General features: G+C 37.5%; 1 protein-coding gene across 13 annotated transcripts in view; it reads left to right on the top strand.

Annotated features, from left to right (window-relative positions):
* kif1ab (kinesin family member 1Ab) overlaps positions 1-15,869 on the top strand; it is a 31,588-nt gene extending 15,719 nt beyond the window's left edge. For 4 of the 13 annotated variants that reach the window (XM_079877498.1, XM_079877492.1, XM_079877497.1 and 1 more), the window contains 24 exons: positions 161-460; positions 2,262-2,380; positions 2,881-2,966; positions 3,116-3,242; positions 3,471-3,645; positions 4,003-4,093; positions 4,194-4,312; positions 4,408-4,463; positions 4,544-4,652; positions 4,780-4,846; positions 5,464-5,548; positions 5,720-5,825; positions 6,405-6,428; positions 6,566-6,680; positions 6,861-6,994; positions 7,178-7,239; positions 7,355-7,500; positions 7,606-7,791; positions 8,121-8,192; positions 8,499-8,617; positions 9,369-9,482; positions 11,138-11,330; positions 11,459-11,577; positions 13,567-15,869. In XM_079877498.1, coding sequence (XP_079733624.1) covers positions 161-460; positions 2,262-2,380; positions 2,881-2,966; positions 3,116-3,242; positions 3,471-3,645; positions 4,003-4,093; positions 4,194-4,312; positions 4,408-4,463; positions 4,544-4,652; positions 4,780-4,846; positions 5,464-5,548; positions 5,720-5,825; positions 6,405-6,428; positions 6,566-6,680; positions 6,861-6,994; positions 7,178-7,239; positions 7,355-7,500; positions 7,606-7,791; positions 8,121-8,192; positions 8,499-8,617; positions 9,369-9,482; positions 11,138-11,330; positions 11,459-11,577; positions 13,567-13,609 — 2,767 coding nt within the window. In that variant the 3' untranslated portion in view covers positions 13,610-15,869. The remainder of the gene's footprint in view (positions 1-160; positions 461-2,261; positions 2,381-2,880; positions 2,967-3,115; positions 3,243-3,470; positions 3,646-4,002; positions 4,094-4,193; positions 4,313-4,407; positions 4,464-4,543; positions 4,653-4,779; positions 4,847-5,463; positions 5,549-5,719; positions 5,826-6,404; positions 6,429-6,565; positions 6,681-6,860; positions 6,995-7,177; positions 7,240-7,354; positions 7,501-7,605; positions 7,792-8,120; positions 8,193-8,498; positions 8,618-9,368; positions 9,483-11,137; positions 11,331-11,458; positions 11,578-13,566) is intronic. The other 9 variants (XM_079877489.1, XM_079877495.1, XM_079877496.1 and 6 more) reach the window with 3 other exon arrangements.
* Positions 15,870-16,251: the final 382 nt, after the last annotated feature.

Here is a 16,251-nt window from a genome sequence, read left to right as displayed (position 1 = left end):
AGCTTGAACACTCCTTACCAAACACACTAGATCATTAGCCGAACACAGATTTGGAGACTCATGGCTGGGTTTATGCTGGCATACAACAATGCCTTACATGTGAGCAAGTGTGTGCACGTGTGTTGTACTAACCCAGTTCCCGTGTCTCCGGCTGCACCAGCACTCCCATTCTCAACACGTGCATGAGCGAGCGCATGAGTGACCTTACCCTCTCCCCCACCCTCTCCGACCCCGACTCTGACATAACCGAGCTTGCCGATGAGCGGCATTATGGGAAAGTCGAGGTGGAGGATGAGGAGTTGGAGGACCTGGACGATGAGATCTTTTTGGAGGACCCTGGCTCAGAGCTTGGGAGAGAGGAGGAGGAGGAGGAGGATGGTGTGGGGGAGCACTGCCCAGGTGCCAGCGATGGCCAGGACCCCTTTTACGACCGTTGGCCTCTGTTCAGTTTAGTGGGAAGGTTGGTGAGGTTTCAGGAGCATGCTGTCAGAGGAAACTAGCTCTTTCACACTGACACAGACAACAGGGTGTGTTACAAGAAGTTCCTACCAGGGCATCAAACACATGAACAGCACCGGCAAGGGTCACAATATCTGTTGCCAAGATTGATTAAATAAATAAATAACAATGGCATTATGTCAACAATATACATATCCATTTATTAATAAAACTAGCAAATAAATAATAACAATTCACAGTTCTCTAGATTACGTGATTTGAGTTTGAAAGTGTAAAACTGTTGGCCTGATCTGAAGGAAGTTTTAATGCCTCTTTCTACATGTTTTGGACAACAACCCTTTTACCTTTTTCCTATGCATTGATATTCTAATATTGTGGCATACAGTGTTGAATAGGCCATTTCAATGGTATTTGAAGTGTTCAGTAACTGAATGAGAGGAAACCAAACAACAGGAATAGCAAAGTGAAGATACTCACTTGAAGAAAATCACAGTAGACTACTGGTGACAGATCGCTAATGGATGTTTATCGTTACAAGGGGCAACTTTTCCGCGTTTGAAGTAATTTGAACATGGGTGGCTTTACAGTACTAAATTAATATGCAAGTGTTTAAAATGCCAATCACATCAATTCTGCCCTGTTTTGAAAGATACGGCATTGAATGGCAGCATAATACATTTTTATCTGCTCTTTTCTGAAATGAAATTGGCATTCTCTGCAGAATTTCGCTGTTTCTGTGATCGGTATAAATCAGCCGATTGTTTTTTCTGAAGAGCTACAGCGCTCAAGATGAAAGAGCTGGTTTCGACTACAGCAGTTTCAATCAGGCATGCCAGAGCTAAAATTTGTATCGGGTTTTGGATTGGCTCTCACACTCTCACTTCCTTGCACACATGCAACATACAAGATTTGTGACGTGTGTTGACTTTGATTTCTCTTTTAAGTTGATGGCGATCAAATTCATGTATGTTAATGTCATTTCAGTTTTTTGCTTTCCAGTTTGCATTTGGCCCAACAAGCCAAATTTGGAGTTTATTTTCTCACTAAACATTTTGTTTATCTGAGCATGCTGTATTTGCGCCTCACCAATCTTGTTGTAAGCTCCTCCCCTCTGGCCACGCCTCCTGCCACTCTTGACCACTGCCTGTTAAGCTTCGTCCAGCAATACATTGGGATCAAGAGGGTAGATCTGAAGTGAATTATTGAATTTGTTGGCCAATCTGTCACCAAACTTGACTGCATACAATGTCAGGGATTTCATAGACACATTATTGTGACATTGAATTGTAGTTAACCCTTCAATCAGTTACTGAAACATCAATAAAATCTAGATGTGTGACAATGCAAATCTTCACCTGTGAGTATGACTTGACAATTAAGACAATCAATCAGTCAAAAGTTATAGTGTAAAGTAGCTTGTGGTGCAGTTCTCCTCTATATGCATGTTCTTGAAACACTTCACCAAACTCCACAGAGACCAAAACCCTCGCTATCACCGCTTTCTGTATCATTTTATGAGAATGGGGGCTATAATAAAGTATTCACAGATGAACCGCAGACCTACAGGGCACTTTTAAGCTATCGCTGGAGCAGCTTCTTGTTTGGTTGCTTTTTTTGTGTCTGATGTTGTGTTGTCTAGTGGCAGTGTGGCTGAGTTGATCTTCACTGACATTTTTTCCCAACTTCTTTTTCCATTAATTTTAACCCTCTTTTTTCTTTTCACCCCATCAACTGTCTCAAAACCCTCTTCTTTCTTCGGCTCTCCACCTTTTTCCCATCATCCTCTCCTTTTTCTCTTATAGGGCATTTGTGTATCTGAGTAATCTGCTGTACCCTGTGCCATTAGTGCACCGTGTGGCCATTGTAAGTGAGAAAGGCGAGGTCAAGGGGTTCCTCCGAGTTGCAGTACAAGCCATATCAGGTAAGATCTTCTTCATGATGCTTTGACAAATCTATTTTGATCAGATTCCAAACAGAAATTTAACTGGAATTAACTGGAAATAATATTGATTAATCAATCGTGTTCAAAGGTTTTTTTTTTTCTGTAAAGTAGTACCACAAGGCTCAGTATTCAGACCGATTATGTTTTCTTATTTCATTGGTTAATTCCTTGTGTTTTATGAATATAGGATTTTGTTTTATTTTGTTTCTCATAATTTGTTGCCTCTGGTCCTAATTATGTTTAGATGTGTTTTGTATCTCACCAAAATGATATACAAAACATAAATAAATTAAATATAAATAAATATTAAAATGTTGATAAAATATAATCATGTACAAACTCCTTGCATGGCATTTCTAAGTTTTCTGGTCCCTGTATACAGATCAGCCCTCCAAAAGCTCTGGGCCCCCTGTACTTTGTCCCACTTTTCCCCTGTACTGATTAAATGTTCAGCCATAATCTTTTATTTCTTGTCACAGCCGACGAAGAAGCTCCTGATTATGGCTCCGGTGTGAGACAATCAGGAACTGCTAAGATTTCATTTGAGGATCAACAATTTGAGAAGGTTGGTTGTGTCATTTTATGTAACTGTTCATTCTCACAATTATTATCTCAATATTTGAGTAGGGCTTTGGACGTTCAGGCATTAAATTGTTTTCATAGAAGGTGAGACACCATCAAGAGTAAAACCAGCAACCTTTTCTCTCTGGTCAGTTCCAGACAGAAACATGCAGCGCTGGGACAAACACATCTCAAGAGGAGCTGCGCATCGTAGAAGGAGAAGGACAAAACTCAGAGACGGGGCTCGATGCTGATGAGGTCAACAACAACACCTGTGCAGGTAATAAGTAAAAAAAAACAATACTGGTAAAAAAAAGATTAGAGATTGATATACATTTCGCACAATGTATTACGATGATGCCTCAACATAAAATAAAATGCACAATAATCATGCTGTGATAATTCACTGTTAAAGTAGTGGTATATGTGTAAATAGTGACTAAAATAAGAGTCAGCAAGTGTTTGTATTCTAATCTGATCTGATTTTCTCATGCATTGCTCCATCTAGCCTCTCCTGATGTTCCTAACAGTCCTCTGAAGGGTTTTCTGGAATGTCCTCTTGATGTGGCTCAGGAAAAATCATTTCAGCACTTAAAAATCGGCAGCAACTTCACCTTTAGGGTCACAGTGCTTCAGGCCTCCAGTATCTCTGCTGAGTATGCAGATATCTTCTGCCAGTTCAAGTGAGTAGATGTATTCCAAGTAATTGGTGTTCATTCATAGATTTATCGGGGCTTTCCATAAAAAAAACTGTGCTGCACATTGTTGTAGCTGACCGATTTTATGGTTAGAAAGGCAAACACTTATGCAGATTATGCATGTTTCTGCCACAGTGTTTTAGACAAACGCTTTTAAAAAAACAAACAAATAAATAAATTAACATGCTGCTTAATTTTTAAATCTGTTTTTGTGAAAGTTGCCACTCGATAATAACATTCCCTCTCAGTTTTTAATGGGATTGACGCTTCTGCAAACACTGATCCAAGAAACTTGCAAGACATCTGATGCAATCTTGTCTCAGACACCCTGTCTTTTTCCAGCTTTATTCATAGGCATGACGAGGCATTTTCCACTGAGCCATTAAAGAATACCGGCCGAGGGCCTCCTCTGGGATTCTACCACGTACAAAATGTAATCACAACCTTTGTGCCATCAAGTAATTCAACCATATTTCAGATTTTAGAAATAAAGCAAACATAAATTATTTATGTGCGGTTTGCTACTATTGCAGATATCCGTAGAGGTCACCAAGTCTTTTGTGGAATACATCAAGAGTCAGCCAATCGTTTTTGAGGTATTTGGCCACTTCCAGAAACAGCCCTTCCCTCCTCTCTGTAAGGACTTGATTAGGTGAGCAACTTTTTTTTTTAGATTATTATTTTTATTTATTTATATATTTATTTTTAGTCACCTAAAATGTCAACTAAAATCTTCCCTCCTTATAGTTCATTACGTCCAACAAGAAGGCAGTTCCCTAGGGTTATGCCTTTGTCAAAGCCAGGTGAGTTGATATTTTGACTCATTTCTTGACTATTTCTTGTGGTCTGTCCATGTCTGAGCTCTGCCTCTGTCTCCCCCCAGTGCCTGCCACAAAACTGAGCACGCTCACACGCTCCACCGCTGGCCCCTGTCACTGCAAATACGACCTTATGGCATTCTTTGAGATCTGTGAGCTGGAGGCCAACGGGGAGTGAGTATCTGATAAACTCATGACTTGTAGGATATCAGTGCCTAGTAAGTTACTCATTGAAGTCTGTATGTATGGTAGTTTATTCATATGTTATGTAACCCTTGTACCTGTTTGTGTACTTTCTTAGCTACATCCCAGCTGTTGTTGATCACAGGGGTGGAATGCCCTGCCATGGTACATTCCTGTTGCACCAGGTAAACATGAATCCATCTTTCTGTCTCTAACAACTCAATGAATGGTAATACAGATGATATATTATTTACACTACCGTTCAAAAGTTTGTTGTTGTTAAGATTTTTTTTTTTTTTTTTTTTTAAATAAGTTCACCAAGGCTACATTTATTTGATCAAAAATTAATGAAAAAAATAATATCGTAATAGTATTACAATTTCTACTGTTTTTTATTTAAATATATATAAAAAACATTTAATTTATTCATGTGATGTCAAAGCTGAATTTTCAGCAGCCATTATTCCAGTCTTCAGTGTCACATGATCCTTCAGAAATCATTCAAATATACCGATTTGGATAATATTTCATATTATCAATGTTAAAAACATTATCTGTGTTAGTGCAGCTTAATATTTTTGTGGAAACTGTGATACTTGTTTCAAGATTCTGAATTTATTTGAATTTGAATAATCTGAATTTATTTGAAATAGAAATATATCTTTAATACAGTACATCCTTGCAGAATCCTTGTATTAGTTTCAGTCTTACAGACTTACAGACCCCAAAGATTTGAACAATAGTATAGTTTGAAATTGAAATGAGAGATTTGCGATTTTCACCTTTGACACATTTTCCACAGGGCATCCAAAGGAGAATTACAGTCACTATAGCCCATGAAACCGGCAACGATATTGAGTGGAAGGAGGTTAAAGAGCTCGTCATAGGTTAGAAAATGCTACCTTTTTTCTCTCTCGCTCTTAAAACATTATTTATCAGAATTTCTGGCTTCTATCGCATTAAACGCCAGCTGGCATTGAGGACAAATGAAGATGTTATTAAGGCGAATGTTCAGGTAGAGTTTCAGATGACTCAGCATCACATCTGTTCTTTTTTAGGGCGCATCCGTAACACACCCGAGGCAGATGAGACTATCATTGACCCCAACATCCTGTCCCTCAACATCCTCTCTTCGAGCTACATACGACCATCTTATGATGACAGGTACACCACTGATATGTAAAGTGAGATCCTTCCTCCAGTACCTCTAAATAATAAAATGTTTTCAAAAATTTGAATTAGCAATGTTAGCAATACCAAAATATTTAAACAATGTATGTGAATCAATTACAGTTTTTTTTAATTACTAATTAAAGTGTTAACAACACTAAAACTTCATAACTTTGATGTTGAATGATGTTTGATGTTGATGATGAAAAAAAGTATTTAAATGAATTATATTCTTAATATTCTAATTTATTGATTTACAGTATGTATGAAAAGTTCAGATGCAAAAGCCTCTAAGTGCCATCTGAAATTTTCTTCTAGAATGATCATTTTTATCAAGCTCGTATATTTAAGTTCAATAATTTCACTTAAATAGTAATGCAAATTTCCTATTAATTGTCATTTAAGTGAAATTACTGAACTTAAATATACAAGCTTTATAAAAATGATCATTCTAGCAGAAAATTTCAGATGGCACTTAGAGGCTTTTGCATCTGAACTCTTCATATATATATATAAATTAATAAATAACAACATTGTAATTCACTAACATGGTAATTTAATGTTTCCTGTCAGAGTGTCATTGGGAATTGACCATAGGTATGCTTTTTTACCCTTCAGTATACAGTACAGTTTTTTTTTTATTATTGTAACCCTTCTTAAGCCTTCAAAATTGTTCAAATAAAGAAAAAAATTAAGCACTGATATAATTCACTAAGCTGTTTCCTACTTTTCAGGACATTTTACCGCTTTGAGGCAGCATGGGATAGCTCCATGCACAACTCCCTTCTGCTGAACCGTGTCACTCCATATGGAGAGAAAATTTACATCACCCTCTCTGCCTATCTTGAGGTGAGGAAAACTCACATTTTCCCACAATAAAGTTATCAAATTATGACATTTAATCAATGTGGGATATTTTGGAACTCATCAAAAGCAATATCAACACAATCACAATTTTAGTAGTGAATTCAAATGTATGCCTGTTAGTTGGTTATGAGACGTTCCACTAAGTTTTTGCTATAATTTTAGATGGAGAACTGCACTCAGCCCACTGTCATCACTAAGGATTTTTGCATGGTGTTCTACTCCAGAGACGCTAAACTTCCTGCGTCTCGCTCCATTCGAAACCTCTTCAGCACTGGTGCCTTTAGGCCATCTGAGAGGTGAGGAAAGTTTGCTTGGCTCTTTCTGCAGTCGAGTAAATTGATCTTAAATCAACCAATGCACCATTTAGAAGCTTTAATGCTCAAGACTTGATATTTGAAAACAGTTTTTCACTTGAATTATCACCGCAATAGCAGAAATAAATGTTTTGTCAAACACTACGGTGGTCTTTTGTGTCTCAGTAACCGTGTGACTGGAGTGTACGAATTAAGCCTCTGCCATTTGGCTGACATTGGAAGTCCTGGTAAGTTATCGTGTACAAATTCAGACAAATAACCTAATTTTTATCTCGTATATTTGTAGATTTAACCCAGTTGTTTGTTTCTTTTTTTTGTTCCACTTTGACCATGATGGTGCAGGTATGCAAAGGAGGCGCAGACGGGTGCTGGACACCTCAGTGGCGTATGTGCGTGGAGAGGAGAACCTTGCTGGTTGGAGGCCCCGCAGTGATAGCCTCATCCTGGACCACCAGTGGGAGCTGGAAAAACTTAGCCTCCTACAAGAGGTACAATATGGTCCATATGAATGTTTAAGGGCTTTTAATCTTGGCTATAATCTGACTTTTGTTTTCAGTCAAGTGCATGACTCTGAGGTGTGTGTTTGTTTACAGGTGGAGAAGACCAGGCATTACCTTCTGCTGAGAGAGAAGCTAGAAGCATCTCTGCTGCTGGGACAGGACTCTTTCTGTGGCAAAGACCTTATGGACTCACCTAAGGCCTCCAGCCCCCTGATCAGCCCGGTAGTCAGTCTGGGTCTGGACAGTCCCAACGAGAGGCAAAGGGAGCTGGCTGCCAAGGTGATCGTCTGCAGCTACATATCTACATAATCTAACACTAATAGCCTATTCCCACAAGTCCAGTTTGACTAAAACAAATAAAAGTCTAAAATATTTGCCAATACTGTTTTGCACAAAAACAACTCCGCAAACACTGCAAAAATAAATATTTTTCTTAATTACTCTTATTTTCAGTAAAATATCATCTCCCAAACAAGATAAATTTATTTGAGAAGCAAAATTGCATAGATGTATGGATAGATAGATATGTTTTTATTACTGTTACTGTTATATTAAATGAACACTTTATGTACTTTATTCCTATTTTTCCTGTTTTTTTCTCTCTTCAGTGTGTGCGACTGCTCATGCACACCTTCAACAGGCAGTACAGCCAGGTGAGCAGCAGTCTCAGTGAGAGCAAGGTGAGCATTTACTGCCCTAGTGTCCATACAGACCTTGCCTCATTCTCTCACCCGTGCAGACCAGATATCTCTCTCTCTCTCTCTTTCTCCCTATATCTCTCTTTCTCATTTAGCAGTCCTTTTGTCATTTAAAGAGAATTTGTGTTCACTTCACTTCTCTCGTTTACTCATTTAGAGTAGAGCAGCATGATTAGTGTAATAGATGCTTTAAGGGTAAGCATGGCATTTTCTGGAATATGATGTGAGACACTTTAATGTGTTGCCCACTTTATCATTTGGTGGTGCTCTCTCTCTTTTTTTTTTAAGCTGTCAGAGATGTCCGCATCCTTTTTAAGAGATGGTTCTTCTTCACCTCTGAGCACTCTGACACCCTCCTCCACCTGCCCATCACTGGTGGACAGTCACTATGGCAATCCAGACCTCAGGTCAGTGTATTTTCAACACAAAACCCAGAGTCCCCTTCTAATATGATTAGGGCTGGAACGACGCGTCGACATAATCGATTACGTTGATTATACACTGTTTATGTTCATTCCTAATCCCCTGTCATGTTTCACACAAAACAAAACTCTAGAGCAGATGCTAATGGCAAGTATGGCTGTGCCGCTTTATACGAGCCTGCACATTTTTAGGATTTGCAAGAACTTTCAGCAACAGTATCAAAAATGGCAATGTCCATAACATTGGGAAGTTTTATCACAATTAACAGCATGTTATTAAAAAACAAGTCCAATCGAGGCGTGAGCTCATCAGATATAAACAACCAACAAGGACTTTAAATGCTTAGTAACCGAGAGCAGAGAGTCCGTTTAAGCGCCTCGCAGCTCACACCCAATGCAGCTCTGGTGGACCTGCGGATAGTGAGTAAACTTAACCCATCATGATTATACAGTTAACTGTAGTTCTCAAATTAGATGACGTGTCAGACAACTAGTCCAGTGCGGTTCTGTTCATTCAGTGCGGATTAGTCGAGAATGTGGTTGTGAGTCCTAGGGATGAACATAACGGTGTGTAATCGATGTGATTACTTCGACACGTTGTTCCAGCCCTAAATATGATCACAGTATGTCTAATACGAGTTCTCTGAGAATCAGATTATGTACTGTCTGTTCACTCTCAAAACACCTTAAATACATTATTTCTAACAGGACTTTCTTGTTCTGTGTGATTTTACAGAGGAGCTGAGGCTAACTCGGGTGCCTCTAGCCCTGATCTCGACCCCTTCAGCCCCATAGAGAGAAAACACAGGAGCTGTGCCTTCATCCCGAACATCCAGGAGATTCGTGTCAGGTAGCACCCCGAACAGTCTGTCTGAGAAATTTAACTTGACTTTTTGAGGGATCACTCACTCACTCACACCAGCTCAGAGATCCACTCGCTCAACGGAAGTAAACGTTGCACAATAGAATCGCTCTTTACAACGTCGGACACATAACTGTAATTAATACGATTAGCCTTTTGCTTGACTATGTTATCAAACAGCTAATAATGTGTTGCTAACGTTTACACAAACCATGTTTCCGTTCGCCATCTCAGAGTCAGACAGCTGCCTTCTAATAATCAGCATCTTTAGAAATGCTTTGAACAACTCAGAACTCCAATGGAGAAAGGCATATAGTTCATCATAACATCGTAATATACATTATATACATAATTCACCTGCTATATTGCTAAATGTACCTGATTTTTCATATCAACAGAAAAATATACCAGGATAACCTAGCTTCTCTTGAGACTCCTCTGCTCCAGAGAATAGTTAATGATATGCTAAAGCCCCGCCCCCCTCATGACGTGATTGGTTACAAGGTAGTCTGTGACGATTTCAAACTGCGTTTTTGAGACTGTCTTTGGTTCACTGCAGTTTTAAGGTGAAAATACTCAGCAATGGTGTTGACTTATGAATTTGCACATGGTTTGCATTAAAGCATATTAAAAACACCACATAGACATATAAACAATGTTAAAAACTTGGTTTTCACCACAGGGTGTCTTTAAATCATTGCTATATCTGGTGTATCTACATCAGTTTCAACTATCTGTACAAATTATTCAGATTGATCACTTGCAAAATGACCTAAAGATCAATTAGAAAAACAAACCAGATTTGTACGCAGTTTGAACAAAGCCTGTGTAATACATTTTTCCATCCAGTTTTACAACAGAAGTAGTACTCGTACGAGTAAAATAATGTACACTCACATTAGAGTCATACAGTATCAGTAGCCTGGAAACCATTTTTTACATAGTGGCTGCCATGTTGAGATCACATGACAAATACTGTTTCTTTTATCTCTTTAATTGTCCCAATGGACCCTTTTCACATTTCCAGGGTTCTTAGAAGCGGAGGTTGTCAAAAATATAAATGATTTGCTCTAGTAACAAAAGAAAAATCCATGATAGTTCTAAGTTTATACAAAATATTGAGAGATTGATTACGTTTGTCAGAAGTGAGAAAGTTGCCGTCACTTTCTCAGCCGTTGTATAATAAACACTCGTATAGCAGTGTTAACTACTTTTCAGTAATTTAATGACAAGGTAATATAACACAATAGTGTTATGAAATATGAAAACATTTTTTTCTTATGAAAAAGGGTCCATATTGTACACTTTCAGTTGCAAAATGAATAAAATATGCATGCAAATATTTCTACAATGGTACTGATAACTGAAACTTTTGCTTATGTATGACGTTGCATCCGCACCACTAGGTGTCAGTATAAAGTCCAAGACCACTGTTGAATTGTATAATGAAACATATGTAACTAAAATGTACTTTAGTGCTAACTGTTCTTTTAAAGTTTCACTAAAGACAATTAAATATATTTACAGCAAGTAGAAAAACTCACTGTCCTTAACTTTTCCTTTAACATCCTAATGTATCATGTTATTGATTGCCCTGCAAATAATTTGTTATATATCTGTTATAATTTTTCCTATGACTGCAGCCCAATTGTGTCAAAGAAAGGCTATCTACACTTTCTTGAGCCACACACCAGTGGCTGGGTGAAGCGGTACATTGTGGTGCGACGGCCTTACGTCTACCTGTACCGCAGCGAGAGAGACTGCGTGGAGAGAGCCGTCATCAACCTGTCCTCTGCTCAGGTGGAGTACAGCGAAGATAAGCAGACCATGCTGAGGGTAAGAGCCATTTATTCCTCATCTAATGACATTATACACATGATTACTGAGGAAAGTGGTCAGCTAGCTATAGCTGTCTAGCTTTTTGTCAACTTATTTTGTTAACCCATGTGATGTTTTGTTTCCAGGCTCCTAACACTTTTTCAGTATGCACTGAGCACCGCAGCATTCTCCTCCAAGCAGGCAATGACAAAGAGATGCATGACTGGTTGTACGCATTCAACCCACTGCTGGCAGGAACTATCAGGTATTCAAAATAAATTCAGTGATTTCCTTTCCTTTAGCAGTCACAACACCACATATAAAGTCTTCGTTCAATCATGGTCTCTCTTTAATTTTATGTAACACTTTAAATCAGTGCTTCTCAACTAATTTTGCTTTAGGATTTTCAAGATTTTACATTGAACATTAAGTAGCAACCCAAAACAATAACAAAATTCTTTATAAAGCAAAAAATAAAGACTTAACTTTTCCCCCACCATTGACAGAATTATCCGTCGTTTGTGAGAAAATGATTCCCCGACATTGACAGAATTTTCACTGTTATACGGTAGGGGACGCTATTACGCATCTTCTGAAAGAGTACTGAATCTCCTGATCAAAACACATGCGAAGAATATGCAGAAACAAGTGATATCTATGTAGTTATATGCTTATGTAAAATAACACAATCATTAACATTAAAAAGCATTGCCTAATGATACTGAATGAAATGTCGATAGGATTGTGCAAGCATTAGGGGTGTTGTGTACTCGATCTACTCAAATCTGTGTTTTGATTTATCGTTCTGAATCCGATCAGGATATAGTCTTTAACAAAAATGTGATTTTCGCAGCTTTTTGCTTAAAATGTTAGTTTTTTTTTTAATGAAACCTACCTTCATCTTGCATAGTTTTTTTTACGACAAAACCTGTATATGTTGAACATGTGAGGTTGTTGTTGTTATTAACAAATTTGTTTTCATTAATTGAAATACAGCTGAAATAAAATAAAATTTTTATATTAGTTGAATACTTAGCTGAAAACTTAAACTTTCATAAAAAAAAAAAATATTATATATATATATATATATATATATATATATAATATATATATATATAAAAATGTGAAACGTTGCATAGGCAACTCACTGAAATAAAAATAAGTTTAAGTACTGAAATAAAATAAGTTTAAGTACTGAAATAAAATAAGTTTAAGTACTAAAGTGACTAAAAGCTATATTTAAAAAAAATAAAACTTAAAAATGACAAAAGCACAAAACAAAATGACTAAAACTAAAATTAAATCAAATCAAAAATTCTAAATGAATAAATACTATAATAGTATTTTAAAGTGCCCCATTATGCTTTTTCAAATGTTACTTTCATGCAGTGTGTAATATAGCTGTGAATGTAAAAATTCTGAAAAGTTATAAAAATGAATGTGCACGACAAAGAGAGTTATTGTCTCCTAAAAGACAGAATCGATTCTGAACTGCCGAAATGAGACGTCAGTAATTCCAGTCTCACTTCCTGTTACATAGCTATGTAACAATGTAATACATTTGCATAATGCCAGTCTATGATGTTTATTGGCTGCCTGTGAATAACATCAACTTTGACCCGCCCTCAAACACTGTAGTTGTAAATGAGACTGGAAAAACCGACGCCATTGTTAATGTTCGTATCACTATGTATCAAGCACTGAGGAAGCCTTCAGAGCTGGAATTCAGATGTGGTAATTAGAGTTTCATTTCCGACGCGCTGTAAACGGTAGACCAATCACAACAGACTGAGCCATCTGGCCAATCAGTGCAGAGTAGGCTCTCAGAAATTATGGGTTTAGAGACTGAATCTTCGAACAAACCGGTTTCAGACTCTCTGAGAAATAAGGTGATGTGTTATGCAATGTATATTATTAAAGTGTTTGTTTTTTTTACCTTGGATGAATGTAAACTTATTGTCAGAGACCTCCGAAACTAAATTAGGAACCTCAAAAATAGCATAATAGGGGCACTTTAAATAATACTAAATTAACACTGCTGTGTTGGCATCTGCCTAATTCTACCAAGACGGATGAATTTGCACCAAAATGTCAGTGACATTTAACAGTTAGTTTAGACAGATATCTTTGATGTCAAAACAGACCTGTGACCCATTTTTAGGGTTGCAGCTCAGCAGTTGAGAACCACTGCTCTAAGTGGTCATGGTCATTGATATCGCTGAATTCCTCCTAATCTCTCTCTCTCTACCCACAGGTCTAAGCTTTCCAGAAGAAAATCAGGACAGATGAGGATGTGAAATAATTTTTTTTTCTCTGGCTCAAACCATAAAAAGGCCCTTACAGGCCTTAGTGATGTAATTAGGTCATGTGATTATAAGTGCCCTGTCCCCATGCCATCACAGCTGCCTCTTGCCTGCCCGTCCCAGCATTCCCCCTCAGTCTGTCCATGCCAACCATAGACTGCGGGCTTGGCTTCACAGAATGTGTGTTTATGTGTGTTTCAGGCCCTATTTAGTGTACATTTACAACATTGAAATATATTTAGCACTTCCCACTAACGAACAGTAGCTAAAAGCTAGAATGGCAAAACGGCATCATAGACACTGCCCTACTCTTAACGGCATTCGTTCATTTGTAAATTCGACTCGATGCTCTGTTTCTGTATGTGCTGCTTCAGAGTAATGTCAAGTGCTTTTACCTGGGCTTCAGTAGTTGCCTCTTGCTTTTGATCATTCTGCCGTGATCATTGCGCTTTTCAAAGGGATGCAGAGCTTAAGATAGAATTGAGATGGATTTTAGACTAAAAGAGGTAATTGTCTGTTATTTCGACAAAAATCAGCATCGCTAAAGGACAAAACGTCTACCATACAGAAGTTTAGTTTGTGTTTTACTTTCATCTGTAATGTCTTTTTTACATTACATCTTTACGTTTACTTATTTATTAAGCATTGTATGTTTTATAAACATAATTTATTATGAGGTCACTCAAAAATTCACCTTGCACTTTCGATAATGAGCTTTATTTGCCAGGTTCGTTTTGGTTCATTTGCACTAGAGCTTTGCTGCTAAGAGAATCAGCTTCTTTAATGTTCACTTTTCATCAGCTTATTTTTACGCACAAAATTAGAGCGGTGTTGCTAAATTTCCTGTTACTGATACACTGAACGCAAATACATCAGTGCACACTATAACACACATTTCGAATAATATAATGCAGGAGGTTTATGTTCAGAAACACTGTATCTTGATTGCATAGTTCCTCTTTTGTAGCTGTTTTGTTTAGGTCATCCCAGCCTTACATGTTATAATAGAATATCTGTATTCAAACCTATTACATGGTGTTTTCTTAGGGAGGTGACATCTTGTAAGAGAAGATCCAGTTTTAGTGTTACAACATAAAACAGAAAGTCTATAAACTCAGATTTTACTAAAAGTTTTGTGATCCCCAATATAGAGAAATGTTTTATTTAGCTCAGCTGTAGAAGTGTATCTGTTATATAGTTTTTTTTGCTCCACCCTTTGCCTTGTACGATGAAGATGTGTGTATACCAAGTATAGAAAAGCCGTGTTTCCTGTCATGACAACTACATCTTAAAGAGGTATTACCAGATGCTGATGAACTCAGAAATCTCTTGTTTGGTTTGGCCTCATGCTATTGGTCAGTCAGCCATTTAGTATGTTGCTCATGAGGATTGATGTTTTGTGCAATGGGTCAGCCAACCCGAAGAGCACAAAATGTAGCAGCTGTGAATGTATCTGAGAGATTTGAGCGGTTCTGGTCTTCACCTCTCAAAACGGTTTAAGTTTAAGTACAAGTATGCCTTTATAGACTCTTACATTATGGATCTGAAGTGTAAATGAAGGACAGACGATTAAGTTTTGGACAATATGTTGACAGTCATACCTCCCAGTGCCCTGACGTTTTTTTACCCATTCCTGTCTTTGATTATGCTATGTACATGATAGCATGCTGTACATATTTATTCAGCTTTTAATGAAATGTATCAAATGTATTCCATTTACCTCCATACAGTATAAGAGTAGCATTTACATAAAAATAATAGATTCAGTCGTATTTTACCGCTTTGAAGGATCACTGTCGACTATGAGCATTCAGTGTTCGCATTTACATGATGCCCTGAAGACGAAGCATTCAGCAGGACTTTGTCAGCATACATATATATTGGAGATAATCAAGATTTTTAGGGTTTGTAGTTGATAATGTGTCTCTCTTTCACTCTCAATGGAACCACATCTTTCTGAGCATCATTTTGAATAAACCTCTTTCATCCATCCAAATATTCCAAACTTAAAAAAGAGAAACTCAATATAAACTAAGTGTAGCTACTGTAATTGCTTCAATATTTGTTGATTTTCTCTGTATATAAACCCAACTGTGGTCTAGCACACGGCTGATAACCACTTTATACCATAATGAATGGGCTGTAGTGTACTCAGTGCTCAACTTGTTTGAGTGTTGGACCTGTGTCTTCTAATGTCTGTGGACACTTAACACTTTGTCTGGTGTGAAATAAATGTGAAATATGCGCAACGTTGCAAGAGTTTGGACTTCTTATTTGTCTAGATGCAGAGTAAAGTTTTTTTACTATAAAGGGCCAAACATCAAACTTGATTGAAAGTAAACTTGATTGAAAGTAAACTTGATTGAAAGTACTTGTTACATTGCGGCTTTATCAGGCAATGACTTTGCAGGGAGCATTTGAGCACAAAGGTACCTCACGAAACTGATTTCGGACAGGCTTCTAATGCAGCATAACGGTTTAATGATCTACAACAAAATAGATTGAGCTTTGGTGATAACTAACTGAATATTTAATTACTTCAATGGTTATTTCTCGCTAGAAAAGAGATCAAATTGACCACCATCAGCAACTTTCAGACGGCATCTTTATTTTTTTAGCTCAACTGTAACAGATCG

This window comes from Squalius cephalus (assembly GCF_949319135.1).
Source record: "Squalius cephalus genome assembly, chromosome: 7".
Lineage (NCBI taxonomy): Eukaryota > Metazoa > Chordata > Actinopteri > Cypriniformes > Leuciscidae > Squalius > Squalius cephalus.
The sequence above is the reverse complement of the archived record's forward strand: the minus strand, read 5'-3'. Positions and strand labels throughout refer to the sequence as shown.